At 48.0% G+C, this 21,999-nt stretch overlaps 1 protein-coding gene across 7 annotated transcripts in view; it reads right to left on the reverse strand.

Annotated features, from left to right (window-relative positions):
- The window catches only part of MUC16 (mucin 16, cell surface associated), a 193,485-nt gene that overhangs the window by 18,658 nt on the left and 152,828 nt on the right, over window positions 1-21,999 (reverse strand). For all 7 annotated transcript variants that reach the window (XM_085012717.1, XM_085012714.1, XM_085012716.1 and 4 more), the window contains exons 31-47: window positions 20,219-20,391; window positions 19,583-19,618; window positions 17,264-17,388; window positions 17,037-17,104; window positions 16,028-16,200; window positions 15,873-15,908; window positions 15,257-15,381; window positions 14,906-14,973; window positions 14,125-14,297; window positions 12,849-12,884; window positions 10,508-10,632; window positions 10,345-10,412; window positions 8,966-9,138; window positions 8,627-8,662; window positions 5,021-5,145; window positions 4,859-4,926; window positions 1,683-1,855 (exon numbers count right to left, since the gene is read on the reverse strand). In XM_085012717.1, coding sequence (XP_084868843.1) covers window positions 1,683-1,855; window positions 4,859-4,926; window positions 5,021-5,145; window positions 8,627-8,662; window positions 8,966-9,138; window positions 10,345-10,412; window positions 10,508-10,632; window positions 12,849-12,884; window positions 14,125-14,297; window positions 14,906-14,973; window positions 15,257-15,381; window positions 15,873-15,908; window positions 16,028-16,200; window positions 17,037-17,104; window positions 17,264-17,388; window positions 19,583-19,618; window positions 20,219-20,391 — 1,781 coding nt within the window. The remainder of the gene's footprint in view (window positions 1-1,682; window positions 1,856-4,858; window positions 4,927-5,020; window positions 5,146-8,626; window positions 8,663-8,965; window positions 9,139-10,344; window positions 10,413-10,507; window positions 10,633-12,848; window positions 12,885-14,124; window positions 14,298-14,905; window positions 14,974-15,256; window positions 15,382-15,872; window positions 15,909-16,027; window positions 16,201-17,036; window positions 17,105-17,263; window positions 17,389-19,582; window positions 19,619-20,218; window positions 20,392-21,999) is intronic.

The raw sequence follows: 21,999 nt of genomic DNA on the forward strand, positions 1-21,999 counted from the left end.
TGAAAGAAAGAAGGAAGGAAGGAAAGAAGGAAAGCAAGCAAGCAAGAAAACAAGAAAGCAAGAAAGAAAGGAAAGAAGGAAGAAAGAAACGACCTCTCCTTACCCATCTCTCCAGCAAGCCTCTGACAAGACTCTTCACATGTACGTTGGCACATTTTCCTGCTACACATACATTCACCCCACTATCTGTCCTGCCAACCTCCCTCCAATCTCTCCTTCCTTTCCATGAATATTTATGGAAAGCTTACACTGTGTCAGGTTCCATTTACATTTGGGGACCATACGGCTGAACCAAGTCTTTGCTCCACTGCAGTTTACATTAGGATAAGACGCTTAGGGAGTCTGTCTGTCCCTGACACCAGACACAACTCCTGGCTTGTTGTAGATGCTGGGTGAATGAGTGACCACAATAAAACATGTAAGTTGTGCAGTTTACAAGTGGGGAATCCTAAACTGGCCTCGGCAGTGGTCAAGGCAAAGGGGAAAAAATGTGAACCCAGAAGAACATGAGGACCTAGATAGGTGAAATACCTACTGTGGGTGTAGACGGTTCCCTTTTCTGTACTTCTCTTTTCCTCTTTGCTAAAATGGGGGTCCTGGGAATTCCCATTGTGGCTCAGCAAGTTACGAACCTGATTAGTATTGGTGAGGATGCAGGTTCGATCCCTGGTCTGGCTCAGTGGGTTAAGGTTCTGGCATTGCCATGAGCTGTGGCACAGGGTGCAGATGCGGCTCGGATCCTGCGTTGCTCTGGCTGTGGTGTAGGCCAGTGGCTACATCTCTGATTTGATCCCTTGCCTGGGAACTTCCACATGCCATGTGTTGGCCAAAAAGTAAACAAACAGACAAACCAAAACCCCCCTCAAAACTGCAAAAAAGAAAATAATAAATAAAATGAGAGTCCTAAAGGACCAGAGTGTCTCCCTGCCCACCTGATGGGGCAACAGTGATATGAAAGCGTGAGTTACCACACTCTATTTTCAGATTGGAGACAGAGAGGAGGGAAACTGAATTAATTCCAGTCAACCTCACCAAAATTGTGTGCTGCCCCTCAGAATCCCCATTAAGGGTCACCCTTTCTTTTTTTAAATTAAAAATTTTTTAAAAATTGTACTTGATTTGCAATGTTCTGTCAATTTCTGCTGTATAGCAAAGCGAAGCATCACCCTTTCAAACACTGCTTCTTACTGGATTCTAGGCTGATGCCCAATGTGTCTGAAGCCTGGACCCCCTAGATGTTCAGAGTGCCTTCCCTCCTTCCTGGCAGAGGGGACCAAACCAAGAGAGCCACTCATCCTGATCAAAAGTGAGAAGTGGGGAGAGGAGACAGATACGGGGTTTTTTCCTCCTAAGTTTCCACTAGAAAGACTCTTTGCTGAGTTTAATACATAGAATGGAACATAGTGTTAGATGCTGACAGCTGGGCTTGTGCCCTGACTCTGCCACTCTCCAGCTATAGCCATTTGGGTGAATGACTTAAACCTTTTGGAACCTCAGTTTCTTCATCTGTAAAATGGATCTCATCAAGGACCTGACTTGCAGGGTGGCCACGTGAGTTCAGTGTGGAGCTGAGACCCACACCAGAGTTTGTCTCAGGGTGTCCCCAAGAGAACTGCCTGGTCAGTGGAGACCCTTCTTGGATAGAAGGGTGGACCTGGTGAGGTGGGCTGAGAACCACTCACCATTGAGGTAGAGACTGTCCTTGTCCAGAGAATAGGGGCCCAGCCTGGTGATGCCGCGGGTCTGTCTGCTCAGCTCATGGAATACCTGTCTGGCTGGCAGCCCCGGGCTGCTGGGGGGCGGCCGGTAGGTGCAGAGGATATCCACCCTTGTCTTGGCACCATTCTTCATAGACCTGGGGAAGGAGAGGTTGACCTTTGGGGAATGCAGTCCACTTGGCCCTTCTTCACCTGTGGTCACTGCACACTCCATTGCCTGTGTTCCAGTCTTGCTGAAACCATACATGGTTTCTCCATCTGGCCACACTCTCACCTCAGGATCTTTGCACATGCAGTCACTTTGGTCTCTAAGTTTTTCCCCTTCTTTCTTTACCTGTGTAGTTTCCTGATCATCCTTCGGATCTCAACTTAGATGCCTCATCTGCTTCCAAGAACTCTCCCTGGCTGGGTCGGGGACCTCTTCTGGTTCCCAAGTGCCCTGGGATCCCCCCATCACCATCCCCCTGGTGACCTTCTATGTGAGCATATATTGTTTGTCCCTGCTCCCTCTAGACGGTGACCTCCATGAGGTCAGGGAATGGGACAGTATAGTTTATTGCTATCACACGGAACTGCCAGCACCTAGAACATTGCTTGCTTTGTGTAAAAATCTAAGTCCCTATTTATTTTTTTAATTTTTAAATTATAGTTGATTTACAATGTTCTATCAATTTCTGCTGTACAGCAAAGTGACCCAGTGATACATATAGATACATTCTTTTTCTCACATTATCTTCCATTGTGGTCCATCACAAATGATTGGATATAGTTCCCTGTGCTGTACAACAGGACCTCATTGCTTATCCAGTTCAAATGCAATAGTTTGCATCTACTAACCCCAAGTTAAAAAAATAAAATGATACAGCCAAAAAACAAACAAACAAAAAATCCAAGTCCCAAAAGATGGATTTTAAAATAGGGTATATCCATCTGGAAGGATGCTACTCAGCCTTGAAAGGACAGAAATGATGACACAAGCTGCAGCATGGATGAACCATGGGGACATTATGCTGAACAAATTAAGCCTACCATGAAAAGACAAATACTGTATTATTTCACTTCTAGGAGGTGCCCGGAGGAGTCAAGTTCATAGAAACAGAAAGTAGAATGGTGGGCCACAATTCTATATATGGTCCACATATAGGGATAGAGAAAGCTGGGGAGCTATATGGAGTTTCAGGCTTTTGTTTTTTTGGTTTTGCTTTTTTGGGCCATACCTGACACATATGAAATTTCCCAGGCTAGGGGTAGAATCAGAGCTGCAGCTGCTGGCCTATGCCACAGCTGCAGCAATGCAGAATCCAAGCCACATCTGTGACCTATGCCACAGCTCACGGCAATAGGGTCTCCAATCCACTGGGTGAGGCCAGGGATCGAACCCATGTCTTCATGGATAATAGTCAGATTTGTTACTGCAAAGCCACAATGGGAACACCGGAGTTTCAGTTTTTCAAGTTCTGGAGGCTGGTTGCATAATAATGTGACTATACTGAATGCTACTGAACTGTACATCTAAAAATGGTTCTGATGGTAAGTTTCATGTGATGTGCATTTTACCACAATTAAAAAAATCGACTCCCAGAGTTCCCATTGTGGCTAAGTGGGTTAAGAGCCACATAGTCGACACAGACTCCATAAGGATGTGGGTTCGATCCCTGGCCTCGCTCAGGGGGTTAAGGATCCAGTGTTGCTGCAAGCTGCGGTGTTGGTCACAGATGCAGCTCAGATCCAAAGTTGTCATGGCTGTGGCAAAGGGCGGCGGCTGCAGCTCAGATGTAACCCCTAGCCCAGGAACTTTCATATGCTGCAGGTGCAGCCATTAAAAGAAAAAAAAAATCAACTTCCCCCAAGACCCTATGTAGTATAGAATCTGCTGATTGCCTCAGCTCCTCCCTCGCCCTTGCTCTCTGCTCCAGCCACACTGGCCTCCTTGCTGTTCACTGAACATGCCAAGCTCATTCCCACGTGAGGCCCTTTGCCCATGCTGTTCCTTCTGTCTGGAACAGTTTTCACAGTTAAATCTTATTAAATTGGAAGACAGCTCAAAATTCAGCTCCAGAGGAGCTCCCATCATGGCTCAGTGGATAACGAACATGACTAGTATCCATGAGGACACAGGTTCAATCCCTGGCCTCGGTCAGTGGGTTAAGGATCTGGCATTGCTGTGAGCTGTGGTGTAGGTTGCAGATGCGGCTTGGATCCCATGTTGCTGTGGCTGTGGTGTAGGCTGGCAGCTACAGCTCCAATTGGACCCCTAGCCTGGGAACGTCTGTATGCTGCAGGTACAGGTCTAAAAAGACAAAAAAAAAAAAAAAAAAAAAAAAAGAAAGAGGGTCAGCTCCACAGAAAGGAAGCCCTGTCCCCCTGGATAAATCTGCTTTCCCATCACTATTTATGCTCTTACAGCATTTGAAACCACTTCTATTAGATATTTATTCTCCTGCAAGCTATCAGTTTTCTGGACGAGATGTGGGCAGGACTAGTGCCTGGTACCCAGAGGACCACCTGCCTCAGAGGCTGTACATCAGTGTCAGGTGAATGAAAAGTGCTTCACAAATACTAGCAATTCACAGATTGACCAGGAAAAATGAGATTAATGGCTCAGTGGGTACAGAGTTTCTGCTCAGGGTGATGCAAAGTTCTGCAAGCAGAGAGTGATGATGGTTGTACAACACTGTGCATATAATTGATGTCACTGAATTGTACACTTAAAGATGGATAACATGGAAAATTCTATGTCTATTTTTACTCTGTTGCAATTTGAAAAATTAATAATGTAATATAAAAAAATGCAGGATACAGGAAAGAACCCTCTGAGAAAAGCCCACTGAGAGTTCAGTGGGTTAAGGACCTGACGTTGTCTCTGTGGGTTAAGGACCTGACATTGTCTCTGTGAGGATGTGGGTTTGATCCCTGGCCTCACTCAGTGGGTTAAAGATTCTGCGTTGCTGTGGCTGCAGGATAGGTTGCAGGTGCAGCTCCCATTTGACCCCTGGTCCCGGAATGTCCATATGCTACAGGTAAGACCATTAAAAAAAAAAAAAAAAAAGAATATCCCACTGTATCTGGGGGGAAGAAGCTCCCACAGTTAGGAGTCCATGCCCTTAGATGATGGGCCATGGGAGTAGGGGTGCTCTCACCTTAGCGAGGTGACCTTGCAGCCTGCATATTGGGCACCCAAGCTGCTCCGCTGGAACAACGGGCTGAGCTGGAGACGAAGGAGAGAGCCAGTGGTGATCACAGGTGGGCATTAGCCCATAGGTTGGGCACGAAGGGGTGAGAGGGAGAAGTAGGCATCTCACCAGGTGCTGCATGAGGGTGTCCGTGATGTTGAACTTGAGAGAGCCGGGACGACCCATGTCTGCTGAGTAGCGCAGGTTGTCAATGGTGAAGTTCAGCGTGAATGGCTCCTCGCTGACCTCCCCAGCTATGATGGGTACAGAGAGAGCCAAGTCTCGATGGGAGGGGTCCCCACATCCATCCCAGGATGGGGCTTCTGAGGGTTCTGGGTCCTCCTCCCGATTAACCTATCACTTAATGGCAACAGCTCCAGCAGCAAATAAGGGCAGGCTTAATGATCTGAGGATGCAGGATGGGCCATTTGCACCCTGATGTAGGTGTGGAGGGTTCTGTGAAAACACTGGTGGCTTTGTTCTTTCCCAGGAGGAAAGGCACTGATGACCCCAGACATCCAGTTTTTCCACTCTCCATCTTTCTGTGCCTCTGTCTCTATATACGTGCATATATGTTTATATATAAATGAATGTATATTATCTATAAATATGTAATTTATATATTATATATTTATATTATATATAAAAATACATATAAAATAATGTATATATACATTACAGCCAAGTGTGCAAATCTTCTATGCATTGGTTAAAAAGACCCAACAAGAGTTCCTCCTATGGTAAAGTGGGTTAAGAATCTGACTGAAGCGGTTTGGGTTTCTGTGGAGGCTCAGGATTGATCCCTGGCCCAGAGCAGTGGGTTAAAGGATCTGTAGGTCACAGCTGCAGCTAGGATTCAGTCCCTGGCCCAGGAACTTCCATATGCCATGGGTGGAGTCACAGAAATTAAAAAAAAAAAAAAGACACAACAGTCTAGCAGCTATAACCAGCCTTTCTGCATCTCAAGGTACTGCTGTGTAAGATAATATAATAATGATTCTGACTTCCAAGGTTGTTAGGAAGTTTCAAGAATTTAGTTTTTGTAAAATGACACAGACTGATCAGTAGAGGGGGGCGACCTGTGTAGACCCCAGGAGAAGCAGAATAGATGAACATAGGATGCTGTTAAGACCAGAGGCTCCTGACTTGACTACAGAATAGACAAGCGGTGCAGGAGCTAAGTAATTAAGACAAAACCTCTGGGAGAAAAGTTTACCTTCTCTTCCCTTCCGCCCTTCTGTGCACCACTCTTTCCAGGCTCCCTTCTATTCATCTTTCCTTCTATCCTTCTGTCATTTCTTCCCATCCATTTGTCCTTTCGTCTTCTTCCTTCCATCCTTTCTTCCACCCATCTATCCATTTATCCTTCCAACCATCCATCCATCCATTATACACACACATACATCATTCTTTCCTACCTCACACCTTCCCTCCCTTCCTTCTTCCCATTCATCCTGCCTTCTATGCATCCTTCTGTCCATCTTTCCTTCATTCCTTCCTTTCTTCCATTCATCTTTCCTTGCTCCCTCTCTCCATTTCTCTTCTTCCATTTATCTTCTTTCCTTCCCTTCTTCTCTTATTCCTTCCTTGCATCTGTTTATACATCCTCCCTCCCTTCTCTTTTCCTTCTTCCATTCATTTTTTTTTGCCTCTCATCAGCTCATCCATCTTCCCTCTCCCTCTCCTTCCCCTTGTCACTTCTTCCTTCCATGTATCCACCTTGCCTTCTTTCCATGCACATTGAATTGGTCCTATCAGGCTCCAGGAGCGATTCCAAGGACTGGAGAGTGATAAATAAATGCAGTCCACAGAGCTGACCTTGACTTATTTTCTTTTTCTTATTTGGAAAAACAGTTGTTTTGGACCTCAGGAGTCCTGAACCCTGCTGTAGCTGAAAGGCATGAGGGAAGATGCTATGATGTAAAAGACCAGTAATGGACCCAAGGACAGTTTGAGGGTGTTGAAATAACATACCTCTAAGGCGAGGGCAAATTTTTTTTTTTTTTTTTTTTTTTTAGGGCCACAGGTGAGGCATATGGAAGTTCTCAGGCTAGGAGTCAAATCGGAGCTGCAGCTGCTAGCCTACACCACAGCCACAGCCACAGCAATGACAGATATGAGTCACACTGCAATCTACACCACAGCTCATGGCAATGCCAGATCCTTAACCCACTGAGTGGGGCCAGGGATTGAACCTGCATCCTCATGAATACCAGTTGGGTTTGTTTCCACTGAGCCAGAATAGGAACTCCAACAATTGATTCTTGAAAACCTACAGGAGTCTCACTACGGGGTTTGCTAGGAATGCAAAGGGAGTTTAGTCCATGAACCAGTACATCATAGACGTGCACCAAAACCCAGCATGTCTTTTGGAATAAACTGACTGATGTATCAATAGTGTGGAGAGTGAGACAGAGTTTCAGAGTTATAGGAACTCTGGGCTCTATTATTTATTTGCTCTGTGGCTTGGTAGCCTGAGTCTGAGTTTCCTCCACTCCAAAGTGAATCAAAGTCTCATGGTTGCGAGAATTAAAGTATAAGGTGTATATGCTTTGGAATGAATTGTGTCCCCCCGCCCCAAATTTATATGTTGAAGCCCCGGTCCCTCAGAAGATGACTGTATTTGGAGACAGGGCCTTTAAAGAGATAATTAAGTCAAAATGAGGCCACCGGGTGGAACTAACTTAATATGAACTGGTCTCCTTACAAGAAGAGGAGATTAGGATAGAGACATGGGAAGGAATGCACAAAGGGACAACTATGGAAAAAGGCAGCAGGAGGGCAGCCATCTGCAGGCCAAGGAAAGAAGATGCAGTGGAAACCAACCCTGCCAGCACTTTTGGCTTAAACCTCCAGCCTTTAGAAGTGGGAGAAAGTAGATTTTTGTTATTTGAGTCGCGCAGTCTTTGGTATTTTGTTATGGTACCCCAAGGTGCCCAATACAGCATGCAACTTAGCACAGCATCTGGAAAGCAGTCAATTTCAACGCATGTTCACTGAAAATCTAACAACAGGTGGAACACCAATGCTGAGAAGCCCCTGGAACAATAAACAGAGATATGAATAGAAGAATAAGGAAAGAGGACCAAGGGTAAGGCTTTAGGAGAATTACAATGACCACGATTCAGAGATCCCGTTGTGGTTCAGTGGGTTAAGAACCTGACATAGTATCCATTAAGATGCGGGTTTGATCCCGGGCCTCGCTCAGTGGGTTAAGGATCCCGCATCTGCCGAAAGCTGTGGCAGAGGTTGCAGATGCAGCTTGGATCTGATGTTGCTGTGGCTGTGGTGTAGGCCGGCAGCTGCAGCTCCGATTCAACCCCTAGCCTGGGAATTTCCATGTGCTGCACTGCAGCTGTGAAAAGGGGGGAAAAAATGACCACCATGGGTCAGAATGTGGTGGAAGGAGTTCCCACTGTGGCACAATGGGATTGGTGGCATCTCTGCAGGGCCAGGATGCAGGTTCATCCTTGGCCCTTCACAGTGGGTTAAAGGATCTGGCATTGCTGCAACTGCAGCGTAGCCTGCAACTGCAGCTCAGATCTGGTCCCTGGCCTGGGAACTCCATATGTCCTTCCATACTAGGTCTAAAACTTCTGCACTCTAGGCTGAAACTTTCCACCAGGATCCAGGAGCAAGAGAAGGGATGAGTCAGGGACCTTCCAGATGCTTCCCTCACCCTAAAGTGGTGGAAGTGGGGTCCCAGAAATCAAGGTCAGGCATAGGCATACTCACTGGTGGTAGTGGGGGCCACAGCTCCATAGGTGTAACCTGCAGAGAGAGGGTGAGAGAAGCTGAAGGAGACTTGGGGTGAACATAAAGGGTTAAGGGAGAGGGGGTACTTAGGGGCCCTTGAGAGGAAAGCAGAGAGGAGGAGGCAGTGGAGGGATGTTGAGGGAAGAAGCAACCAAGCAACAGACTTCAATGTGGCTGGATCCATTTGTTACTTCATTATAATGGAGACAACCCTGACCAGAAGGAGAAAAAATGGATCAAAGCTCACCTTGGAAATGAAAGCACTGGCAACACAAGGATCTCATGGGAGGGGACAATGGTTGTACCATAACCACTCACCATTGACATAGAGGCTGTCCCGGTCAAGGGTGAAGGAGCCCAGCCGGGTGATGCCATGGGTCTCATGGCTCAGCTCCCAGTACAGCTGTTCTCTGTCCAGCTCAGGTCTTGCAGGGTCATAGTGGAGGGTGCAGACAATGTCTACTCCAGTGGCTGCTCCACTCTTTTCACGCCTGGAGAAGAAAGGATATAGGGGGAGTTCTGGTGTGGCTCAGCAGTAATGAACCGGACTAGTATCCATGAGTATGCGAGTTCGATCCCTAGTCTCACTCAGTGGGTTAACGATCTGGTGTTGCCATGAGCTGTGGTGTAGGTTACACATGCGGCTCAGATCTGATGGTGCTGTGTATGCCACGGGTGTGGCCCTAAAAAGACCAAAAAAAAAAAATATATAGAAAGAAAAAGAATGTAGGAAGTGGAGTACTAGGAGGGGTCCTTATGGGTGTGAAAGAGAGGAGGCTAAAGGAGATGCGGAAGAGTTTAGCTCTGAAGCCTCCAGGGGGTCTCCTAAGTGTCTTTCATCTGAGACAAGTCCTCACCGTTCAGAACAGAAAACATTTTTCTTTTGGCTGAGCCCGCGGCATGCAGAAGTTGCCGGGGCTGAGGATCAAACCCACACTATAGCAGGAATCAGAGCCACAACAGTGTCAATGTTAGATCCTTAACCTGCTGAGCCACCAGGGAACTCCCAGAAAACATTTTAATTGGCACTTGAAGACAGGGATTTGCAGTAGTTATCCCACTGCCTCTTTTCTTTTTTTCTTTTTTGGCCATGCCCACAGCATGCAGAAGTTCTGAGGTCAGGGATCAAACCCAAGCCACAGCTGAGATCTAAGCCACAGCAGTGACAATGCCAGATCCTTCATCTGCTGAGCCACAAGGGAACTCCAATCCCAATTCTTAAGAGGAGGGCTTTCATTTAAGGCAAAAAGTCAGGAGTTCCCATCATGGCTGAGTGGAAACAAATCTGACTAGTAACCATGGAGACGCAAGTCTGATCCCTGGCCTCACTCAGTGGGTTAAGGATCTGGCATTGCCATGAGCTGTGGTGTAGGTTCGGGACACAGCTTGGATCTGGCATTGCTGTGGCTGTGGCATAGGCCAGCGGCTACAGCTCCGATTCGACCCCCAGCCTGGGAACTTCCATATGTTGTGGGTGTGGCCCTAAAAAGACACACACACACACAAATAAAGCAAAAGGTCATACAGACTTCATAAATAAAAACACAATGCCTATTTGTAAATCTAGAGCACTGACAAAGGGGTCATGGTGGGCACTGGAATTCAGTATTGCCAGGGGCATGCCTAGCAACTGAGCCTGCTGGCTGGTGCATGAGGGTTCACCTGACCAGGTGAATCATTCCATCTGGGGTTCTCACCTGAGTGACTCCAGCCTGCAGCCAGTGTAGATGGGGCCGACACTAGTCTTATTGAGCAAGGCCTTGAGCTGGTAGGGAAAGAGAGGGAGGTGAGCAGAAGGGCTGAGGGGATAGGCAGGTAGATGAGAGGTGAACTTGGTGGAGGCCATCAAAGAGCTCTCACTCGGTGCTGTAATATCCTCTCGGTGGAGTTGAACTTCAAAGAAGCTGGGCGCCCCATGTCCTCAGTGTAGTGCATGTTGGTGATGGTGAAGTTCAGGGTGAAGGACACCAGGTGAAGATTGGTGGCTGCAGTGGGGAAGGAAGAGAAAGATGTTCAGTTGGGGCCATAGTAATGGCCAAGGTCTCCTGGGGCTCTAACCACAGAGCCCCTGCAGGGGATTAAGTATAGCCATGAGCTGAAGGAGAGAACATTGTGGAATCCCTGAGACACTGGGAACAGTTGCTCATTCATCTTGTGAGTGTTTATTGAGTGACTGATACATGTGAGGTTCTGTACTAGGCTCTGTGAGTCCAAAGATGAATAGGAGGAATTCCTGTTGTGGCACAACAGAAACGAATCTGAGTAGGAACCACGAGGTTGCAGGTTTGATCCCTGGCCTCGCTCAGTGGGTTAAGGATCCAGCATCTGCTGAAAGCTGTGGTGTAGGTCACAGAGGTGGCTTGGATCTGGTGTTGCTGTGGCTTTGGCATAGGCCAGCAGCAACAGCTCTGATTAGACCCCTAGCCTGGGAACTTCCATATGCTGTGTGTGCATCCCTAAAAAAAAAAGACAAAAGCCAAAAAAAAAAAAAAAAAAAGAAAAGAAAGAAATGAATAGGGCATAGTCTCTCAATGTGGCCAGTGGGGCAATCAGATCATTATGTTGCAAGGGAAGCTGGGCTGGGATGGGATGGGGCCATGGAGCAGTTGCAATTCCAGGACGGGCACCCAACCTGTGACCGAGGAAAACTTCCTGGAGGAAGCTTCATTTTAAGTGTGACCAAAAGCACGAGTAAGAGTTTAGATGAATAGGAACTGAGCAAGTGAGAAGCAGAGGGAACAGCCTGGCTAAAGTCCTGGCAGGAAGACAGAACAATTGCACTCAGAATGAAGTTGGCCTTGGGGGAGCATAGAGATGAGACTAGAGGGATCCTCTGAACTCAGAAAACTGAGGCAGTGACTATGCAGGACAGGGGATTGGACTTGATTTGTAGACCAGATAGAATCATCCAGAGATTGTCAACAAGAGAGGAATTATATGGATAGAGGCACATAGGTCAGGACACTGCAGCTGCTGTGAGGAGGACCTGTGGGAAGCCCGTGTGGATACTACCGCAGAAGTCCTAGCAAAAAATGCTGATGGCCTGATGCAGATGTAGATAAAGGAGGCACTCTCAAGACATTCTGAAAGAAAAGATGACTTGGTGATGGATGGATGTGGGTGGTGACTGAGAGGGAGGGTCAAAGTTGGCACCCATGTCCTTGTCTTGGGTGATAAGGAGAAGGAACAAATTTGGGAGATGATGACTTCAGAGACAGAAACCAAGGGGTTTCATGAGGTTTGGAAGATGGGTGGACCAAAGGGTTGACCAGAAGCTGTTGTGTGGTGTGGGCTGGACTCAGGATTTAGATGCTGAGCAGCTGGACCCTGAACAGCTGGATGGTCTCCAAACCATGGAAATGGATGAGAGTTCACTCAGGGAAGGTGAGTAAGCAATGGGGGAAGAAGTTATCTTGTATAAATGATCTTCTAGACATGATATAGGTACCAGTAAGAGCCTTCCTATCCGTGGGCTTGGGGGATGGAGCCAGAGAGGACATCAGGAAGGATGTAGAGGTCACAGCAGCTGAGGGAGAAAGAAAAACAACAACCAGAAATGAAATTTGGAGTGATATGCCTGTAAGGAAATGGTAGCATGGTGGTGGCTCTAGATATAAAAACATGCCTTCCACAAATGAAACTTTCCACAGAAAAGAAAATCATAGACATGGAGAATAGACTTGTGGTTGCCAAGGGGGATGGGGAGGGAGTGCGAGGGACTGGGAATTTGGGGTTAATAGATGTAAACTCTTAATGGATAAGCAGTGAGACCCTGCTGTGTAGCACTGGGAACTATACTAGTCACTTATGATGGAGCATGATAATGTGAGAAAAAAAATGTATACATGTATGTGTAACGGGGTCACCCTGCTATACAGCAGAAAATTGACAGAACCCTGTAAATCAGCTATAATGGAAATCATTACAAAATTTAAAATAGACAAACAAAACCCAACAAAATGTGCCTCCCTCTCTGCCCCATTTAACCTGGAGTCAGAGCATCATCCTTAGCTGTGTATATGGGGGTGGGGAGGAGAGGTGACTCCTGTTACCCCCAATCCAGTCCATATATTTATGCATGCCCTCTGGACCCCTCCCATCCAGAGGGGGTATAACAGGAGGGAAGGGTTGGCTGGTTGAGCAGCTCCCATTTTTCAGGAGGGAGGTAGTTGCAGGTGCACAGAAGCCTGAAGATACTCACCACTGGGAGTGATGGCTGAGGTCTGATGGGTGTAACCTGTAAAGAGGGGATGAGATGGTAAGGAAGGGGAGGGGGAGAGATCTTCAATGAAGAGATGGCTTGGCCATTGGAGAGATGGTGGATGGCCCATCATGATGGTGAGTCATTAAAAAGAAGACTGAGAGCTCACCTGGAGGGGATCAAAGCCTACTCCTACCCTCAGCTTCAGAGGGACAAAGGCCTTGCCCTAAGCACCCTGAAGTGTGCGTCCCCAGTGGAAGCCTGAACTTGGTGCAGAACCCTTCCACAGTCGAGCTCACCCAATAAGGATGAGGAGACCCACCCCCAATACAGTTACCAGTGATGAAGGTGCTGTCATCATAGAAGCTGGGAGAAAACATCCAAAGTGCTCAGGTTGGGGACCTCATCATCATGGAGAATCCAGGAAGGAAGCCCCTATACTTGGGGCTTTCATGGGTCTCAGTCCCCATTTTCCCAAGGCTGGAGGTGAGGTGGGGGTGGGGAGGGAAGGCAGGAGGCTTCTGGCCTCTTCCATTGCCGAGGGCTGGGACTCAGACAGAGGCTGACAGAGACTTTTTTTTTTGCCTTTTCTAGGGCTGCTCCTGTGGCATATGGAGGTTCTCAGGCTAGGGGTCTAGTTGGAGCTGTTGCTCCCAGCCTACACCAGAGCCACAGCAACGTGGGATCCGAGCCGTGTCTGTGACCTACACCACAGCTCATGGCAATGCTGGATCCTTAACCCACTGAGCAAAGCCAGGGATCGAACCCGCCACCTCATGGTTCCTAGTCGGATTCGTTAACCACTGCGCCATGACGGGAACTCCATGACAGAGACTTCTGAGGCCTCTTAATACTCACTGCTGGGGATGGTGGCCTGAGTTTGGTGGGTGGAGCCTACCCACAGTTGGAGGGAGAAAAAGGGAGGAGGGGGCAGGATGAGCCAGAGGGGAAGAAGGATAGAGAGTATGTGGGGACTGCTGAAATGCAAACATTAAAAAAAACATGGCCCTGGGAGTTCCTGTTGTGGCTTAGTGGGTTAAGAACCTGAATAGTATCCATGGGGATGCAGGTTTGATCCCTGGCCTGGCTCAGTGCGATAAGGATCTGGTGTTGCTATGAGCTGTGGTGTGGGTCGAAGATGCAACTCAGATCCCATGTTGCTGTGGCTGTGGTGTAGGCCAGCAGCTGCAGCTCTAATTCAACCCTTAGCCTGGGAACTTCTATATGCTACAGGTGCAGCCCTAAAAATATAAAAATAAAAAAACAGGGCCCTTACCATTGATGTAGAGACTGTCCTTGTCCAGGGTATAGGAGCCCAGCTGGGTAACACCAAGTGTCAGCTGGCTCAGCTCCCAGTACAGTCGCTCCCTATCCAGCCCAAAGCCCATGGGGTCAGGGTGGTGGGTGCAGATGGCATCCACGCCGATGGCCGCTCCATTCTTCACAGGCCTGGGAAGAGTAGCAGGTGAAGGGGATGACAGTACATGGAGTCTCCGGGGGTAGGAGGATGTCCTAAGATTTTTGGTGGCAGGACAGAAAGGGGCCAGAGGATATTTGAAGGCTGGTAGAGAGGCAAGAAGCCAGACTTAGATCTACCAGGTGTACAGATTTCCAGCCAACCTGAGACTGTGAGCAGAGTGGATGAGTATGAGCAGGAGTTCTTATTGAATTGAAAACCTGTTTCCTCCTGGCATAGGAACAGGAGAGCTCATACTTGAGATGGGTGAAGAGCTGGGATTTTGGTTTAAAGAAACCAGAAAAGGCATACTCATCTTGAGAGAAATTCAGGGACAGACAGAAGGAAACATGCTATTTGGCCAAAGATAGGAGGGAAATGAGAAGGAATTCAGAAAGATGATGAAGCTCATGGGCTCTGCAGAATCTGGGAACAGTTGGAAGTGGTAATTATAATAAGGAGAGGCCTTTATCCTGGATCTGCACCTCCTGAAATCCACCTCTGCTGAGCTCATGGACAGGCATGGCAGAAAAGAATGAAACAAACTTCTCAGGTCTGAGATCACTTAAGGCAACCCTTATGGGCTATTCCGAGGTCTCACCTGAGCAAGGTCAGTCTGCAACCTGAATACAAGGGGCCCACACTGGTGTTCTTGAACAAGGGTCCAAGCTGTGGGTGAGAGCAAGAAAAGTAAAAAGATGGGCTAGGAGACAGGGATAGGATGGTCACTGTTGGTTGGGCAAGAGTGAGGTGGGCAGGATTAGCACCAGAAGACAGGGCAGGAGTGGAGATGGTGGTCATTAGTAGGTGGGGCTATCAGTAGGCAGGAGGGAAGTTAGGCAGGTGGGACTGGCATCAGTAGCTGGGGTAAGCCAGTAAGGTGGGTGAGTCAGGCACAATGGGCAGGTCTGGCACTAATGGGAGGGCAGTGTGAGGTGGGCGGGGCTCTCACCAGGTGCTGCAGGGACTTCTCCATGGTGCTGAATTTCAAGGACCCTGGAGGCCACATGTCTTCCATGTAGGGCAGGTTGGTGATGGTGAAGTTGAGAGTGAAAGGCACCAGAGGTGGTCCAGTGGCTGCACCAGGGGGAGAGGGGAGGAGAGGCCACACTGAGTCAGGCCTCAGATGGATGTAAGGGGCAAGGCTTGGGGTCCTAGCCCCGAGACCAGAAGCCATCTCACTGGAGACTATAGTGATGACCAAAGGTCCCTGGGGCCTAATGCCAGAATCACCAGTGTGGACAACGTTACACTATCACATGCTGCAGGTAAAGGTGAGAATTATTTGCAAGTTAACAAGCTCTGGTAGAAACAGTTGACTACCCAACATTCTTATTTTTTCACTTCCATCGTTCATTACTTTTCTCCATCCATTCTCCCAACTGATATTTGGTGGCCATTTCTGTGCCTAGTCAACAACAAAGAGTGACTAACAGCTGAGACTCAGTGCAGTGACTTCCCAGCCCATGTTCCTGACCCCTTCCCTCCCCAAAAGCTGGAGATGTGGGCAGGGGCTGTTGCTTCCTTCCCTGGTGGGAGGAAGCTTCTGAAGACCACTGAGTACTCACCGCTGGGGGTGGTTTCTGATGTCTGGTAGGTGTAACCTGCAGTGAGAGAGGGGGAAAGAGAGTGGAAGTGATGGAGGTGGAGAAGGAATAAAGGAAGCATGCAAGGGATCATGCAGATTTGACAATATAGCAAAGAAAAAGTGGACACTGCTCACCATTGACATAGAGACTGTTCTGGTCCAGGATGTAGGGACCCAACTGGGTGATGCCTTGGGTCAGCTGGCTCAGCTCCCAGTATAGCCGCTCTCTGTGCAGCCCCAGGCCTGCAGGGTCAGGGAGGTGGGTGCAGATGGCATCAACACTGGTGGCTGCTCCATCTTTCTCAGGCCTGTACAGAGAGCGATGGAGTAGAGATGAGGATCCATCTATAGAGGGTCACTGAGAACATTATGGGGGCACTGCAGGGAAAATTAGAAAGTGGAGGGGCTCTTGTCAACGAGCCCCATGATGCTGTGTCACCCACTGTTGAGAGAATTTGGCAATGCCTGTAGTCATTTTTGGTTGTCACAGCTTTGGTAGGTGGGGTGCTACAGGCATCTATTGGGTAGAGGCCAAGATGCTGATAAATATCCTACAGTGCAAAGGAGAGCCACAACAAAATTTGTCCAGCTCAGAAAGTCAATAGAGACCACATGTCAAGAACCCCAATGTCTGACACATAATAAGTGCCTACTTTCAGAAATCCTAACCCTAACCCTAACCCTAACCTTAGTTAGGTTGGAAGCATGGTAGGCTATGGGTGTATCATTTGTGAAGGCTCAAGGGTGCATTCTTTATGGAGGAATTTTCTGCATCCTTTTTTTGGGGGCGGGGCAGGGCTGTGCCTATGGCACACAGAAGTTCTTGGGCCAGGGACTGAACCTGAGCTACAGCAGTGACCCGAGCCACAGCAGTGACAATGTTGGATCCTCAACCTGCTGAATCACCAGGGAACTCCTGAATGCTTTTGAGTGGGTACATTATGTCATTTTGTTTGGAGTAAATATTGCATGGGAAAGTTGAGGAGGATGGGAAGGTTTGGAGCAAGGTCTGGGGACCAGGACAGTGACTGTCCCAAGTGGGGAGATGGAAAGGGCTGAGGCCAAAGGGAGGACCCAGCCCTGGAGGACTGTGGGTAAGAATCTCCATTACGCCTTGTGGGGCCATCTTCTCTGGAGGTCTCACCTGAGTGAAGTCAATCTGCAACTGGAGTAGAGGGGACCTACACTGGTGTTCCTGAATAAGGGTCTGAGCTGTTGAAGAAAGAGATGGAAGTGAATAGTAGGACTGATGGGGCAGGGGGAGGGTGTTGGCATCAATTAAGAGGTAGGGTGAGGTGGGTGGGTCCTGGGAGTGGTGGGTGGGGTTGACATCAGTGGGCAGTGTGGGCATGAGGTGGGTGGGGCTCTCACCAGGTCCTGCAGGATCTTCTCTATTTTGCTGAACTTGGCAGAGCTGGGAAGCTGCATGTCTTCCATGTAGCGCAAGTTGTTGATGGTGAAGTTAAGGGTGAACAGAACCAGTGCAGGGCTAGAAACTTCCGTGAGATTGAGAGAGAGGATGTTATGCTCTGTGGTCACTGCTAAAACTAGTTTAGGAGTCGTGGGGGAGAGTCTGGATTCCCACTGCCCATTGTATTCACAATTGATGCAAGAACTCAGAATGTTTCCTCCCAGAATGGGAAACTCTACTTTGAAAAACACTATTCATAGTAATAATAATAACAAATTATTAGCAGCAATTATAACAGCTGGTATTTGGTAAGGGCTTATTCTATGCTACACTTTGTGCTAAAAGCTTTCCACCAGTATCTTGTGTAGTCCTCAAAACAAACCCTAGAGATGAGTCTTGTACTTACCCCCAATTGAAAGAGGATAAAAATAAGTTTCAGAGAGGTTAAGTCACTTCCCCAAGGCCACAGAGCTATTTAAGGGCAGAAGCATAGGCACTAGAGTTTGAATGACTTAGGGTTGAGTCCTGCTCATCTGCTAGCTGTTTGACTTCAGAAAAACACTAAGCTCTCTTAGAACCAGTTTACACCTTCCTTAAATTGGAAAAGTAGCAATGCCTACCTCCTGGGTTTAAAGATCATACATGTAAAGCAGAGGAGACCAAAAAAACCAGTGAATGAAGCCAGCATTGTTGTCATTGTTTGTTTTTCATTTTTGGCCACACCTGTGGCACATGGAAGTTCCTGGGACAGGGACTGAATCGGAGGGGCATCTGCAACCTGTGCCATAGTTGCAGCAATGTTGGAACCTTAACCCACTGCACTGGGTTGGGGATCCAACTGGTAATGCCACAGAGACAAGCTGGATCACTAACCCACAGTGCCACAGTGGGAACTCCCGTGTTATTATTATTTATGTTTGCTTTCTCTGCTGACCCCTCTAATCTCTGCCTTTTGGGTTTAGTCCTAAATTTGCCCTTGACTATGATTCCCATTCCGTTCTAGCAGAAGGTGAAACTTTGGGAATTGTTCTGGAATGTAACACCAGATCTGGTCTCACTAACTGACCCTCTGGGTCCTCTAAGGCCAACATGATCATAAATTAACCCCTGTCAGGTCACTTGGGATAGAGTTTAAAAATGGCCAGCAGGAGTTCCTTTGTGGTGTGGCAAGTTAAAGATTCGGTGTTGTCACTGCAGCGGCTCAGGTCACTGCTATGGCATGGGTTCTGTCCCTTGCCTGGGAATTTCCACAATGCTGTGGGTGTGGCCAAAACAAAAAATAACCTGCATCTACATCCTTGCAACATGGTGTTGAAGCTCCTTCAACCAGGAGATGGGCATCTGTTTCTTCACCTCTTGATTTTGGCTTGGCCATGACTTGCTTTGGCCAAAGAAACAAGAGAAAAGTGATTCAAGCAGAGGCTTGAAAAGACCTTGTGCCTGAGGCTGGCTCTCTCTGGCTGCTAGAAACTCTATAACCACTATACGAACAAGCCAGAGCTAGTGTGATGGGTGATGAGGCCCCATGAAGGAGAACTGAGGCACCTTCAGGGTCAGTTGGGCATCCTCCAGAAGCATAGTCACCAAGCTAACCTGCAAGTGACTGCAGACACATTTGGAAGTCTGGTTCAGACCAGAGGAACTTCCCGACTGAGAGGAACTGATCTATCTACTAATGTGCAGCAGTAAATGATTGTTCTAATCCAATACATTTGGGGGATGTTTGTTATGCAGTAAAAGCTAACTGATACAAAGTCTTAACAGAAAGCAGAGAATGGATTCAAAGGAGTCTCTACTTTAGCCTGGGACTGAAAACCTAGAGCCACAGAGCTTCCAAACCCAGAGATGGAGCTGTGGCCCCAAAGATTCACCCTCCCCTGACCCTTGCATTGACTTGCCTGCAAACACTCTCTCACTTGCCCTTCTCATTGCTAACCACAGAGGCATGAAAGTGGGGAGCATGGAGGCATGAACAGAAGGCTCTTACCAATAGAGCTAGAGAAGGAGATTGGAGCCACTGAGGTTCCCAAGAAGGGTGTGGAAGTCACAGAAACTGAGAAGGAAGCATCAAAAATGCATATAATTGCAGCCTTAGAGATGCCAGAGACAGGTGGTTCGATGCCCAACTTGACTCATAGAAGGTAGAATTCGGGGTAGGTGGGTAGCTAGGGCCCTAACCCTTCCTTCCTCCATGAGGCATTGGTCTTAGTGAGGAGGGAACCAGTTACCTCCAGAAGGCTTTGTAGGGACATGGGGCCATCTAGGGTTTGAACACTTACCACTGGGAGTGGAGGTCAATACTGGCCTGGTGTAACCTGCAGAGAGCAGATATAAGATTGAGGTGGGATAGGAGTTCCCATCGTGGCACAGTGGTTAACGAATCTGACTAGGAACCATGAAGCTAAAGGTTCGATCCCTGGCCTTGCTCAGTGGGTTAAGGATCCAGCGTTGCCATGAGCTGTGGTGTAGGTTGCAGATGTGACTTGGATCCTGTGTTGCTGTGGCTCTGGGGTAGGCCAGTGGCTACAGCTCTGATTAGACCCCTATCCTGGGAACTTCCATATGCCGTGGGAGCGGCCCTAGAAAAGGCAGAAAGACAAAAAAAAAAAAAAAGTGAGGTGGGATATTCAAAAGGGTTAAGAAAGAGGTGAAGGTTCTGGACCATGGGAAGCATAGATGCCATCAGGAGATTGTGTCCCTTCTAGACAATGGGTGGTGCCCCCTGACTGTCTGCCTGTCTCTGTGTGTGATGTAGCCCTGAGTGGGAAGAGGGACTTCACACGGAAAGGAAGAGTGAGGAGTGAGAAAAGTCTAGAAACAGACATGGATGCAGCCTCTGGCCAGAGCTCAGAGGATCAACTGAAGTATCCTCCTCAGGTGCCAGAAAAAGACCCCTGTCACCACCCATTGCTCACCATTGACATAGAGATGATTCCTGTCCAGGATGTAGAAACCAAGCCGGGTGACACCATGGGTCTGGTGGCTCAGCTCCCAGTAGAGCCGCTCCCTGTCCAGGCTGAGACCTGATGGGTCAGGATGGTGGGTGCAGATGGCATCAACTCCAGTGGCTGTTCCACCCTTTTCAGGCCTAGAAGAGAAAGATATGGGTATTGGGACAGGATAGAAGGTACCCCTGGTCGGTATCTTTTTTTCTTTCTTTCTTTCTTTTCTCTCTCTCTTTTTTTTAATTTTTTTTTTGCTTTTTAGGACCAAACCTGTGGCATATGGAAGTTCCCAGGCTAGGGGCTGAATCGGAGCTGCAGCTGCCTGCACCACAGCCACAGCAACACAAGATCCGAGCCGCATCTGTGACATACACCACAGCTCACGGCAACACCAGATCCTTAATCCACTGAGCAAGGCCAGGGATTAAACCCGCACCCTCAAGGACCTAGACGGGTTCATTACCGCTGAGCCACAACAAGGACCCCCATCCCCAGATATTTTTTTATCAGCTCTCTTGTATGTGGACACCTGCTTATCTGCTCTCCTGGTCCAGACATGAGCTGCTCACAAGAGATAAGGCAACTCTGGGCCAAAAAAGACCAGATGGTTCAGAATCAGACAACCATCCATTCAGACCTCTGTTATTTGTCAAATAATTCACAAATTTTCTCTGACTTAAGTTCTCCCATCTTTGCAGTTCAGATCATGCTGTAATCACTTTGTTGGAATGTGATGAGATTCAGAAATGACTGATTAAAAAGATACCTAGCTGTAGTGTCTGGCACATTATAAGTGCTCATTAATTTTTTTCTTTTTTGGCCATCCTGTGGCATATTGAGTTCCCAGGCCAGGGATCAGCTCTGAGCTGAAGCTGTGACCTAAGCCACAGCTGTGGCAATGCCTAATCCTTAACCCACTGTGCTGGGCTGGAGATGGAACCTGTGTCCTGGTGCTCCTAAGAGGCTATCAATCCTGTTGCACCACAGTGGGAACTCTTAATTCTTTTTTTTTTTTTTTTTTGGCTTTTTGCCTTTTTTTTCTTGAGCCGCTCCTATGGCATATGGAGGTTCCCAGGCTAGGGGTCCAATTGGAGATGTAGCCACCAGCCTACGCCAGAGCCACAGCAACTTGGGATCTGAGCCATGTCTGCGACCCACACCACAGCTCCTGGCAATGCCAGATCCTTAACCCACTGAGCAAGGGCAGGGATCAAACCCACAACCTCATGGTTCCTAGTCAGATTCGTTAACCACTGAGCCACGATGGGAACTCCCCTAATTTATTTCTTAATTAAACATATGTTTACAGAGTACCCACAGCCCCTAGTGAGACTGAACACCAGCTCTGAACACATCAGCTTTCAGAAAGCTGATCCAATCCAAGTTTTGGGTCTGAGCAGCTGAGTATGCAGTAGACATTGCAGAACAGAGACTTCCACCCACTGCCCACCTGCCTCTTGCATTAGCAGCAATCTAGGGCAGCAGGAAAAACTAAGCCTGAAGGGATAACCTGGGAGAAGGGGGGAAAGCAGTTGCATTGGTAGAAAATATTTTCAGGAGAAACGGAGTGTCCTTTGCCTGTCAGCAGGAAGGAAGTAACTTTGAACTAAGCTACTTCTAGCTCTGGTCTCCTAGAAACTTGAGAAAGGTGTGATTGATGTCAGTTGTGTTGACTGGCAATGTTGCTTATGTTGAAAATGACCCCTGGTTGATGGCCTGTGTCTTTTCTGGGGGGACCATAAGTGGACATC

The sequence above is a fragment of the Sus scrofa genome, chromosome 2 (assembly GCF_054392235.1).
Source record: "Sus scrofa isolate SSC_HxYL_T2T_F1_AM1 chromosome 2, Sscrofa_HxYL_maternal_Yorkshire_Landrace_v2.0, whole genome shotgun sequence".
Classification (NCBI taxonomy): Eukaryota; Metazoa; Chordata; class Mammalia; order Artiodactyla; family Suidae; genus Sus; species Sus scrofa.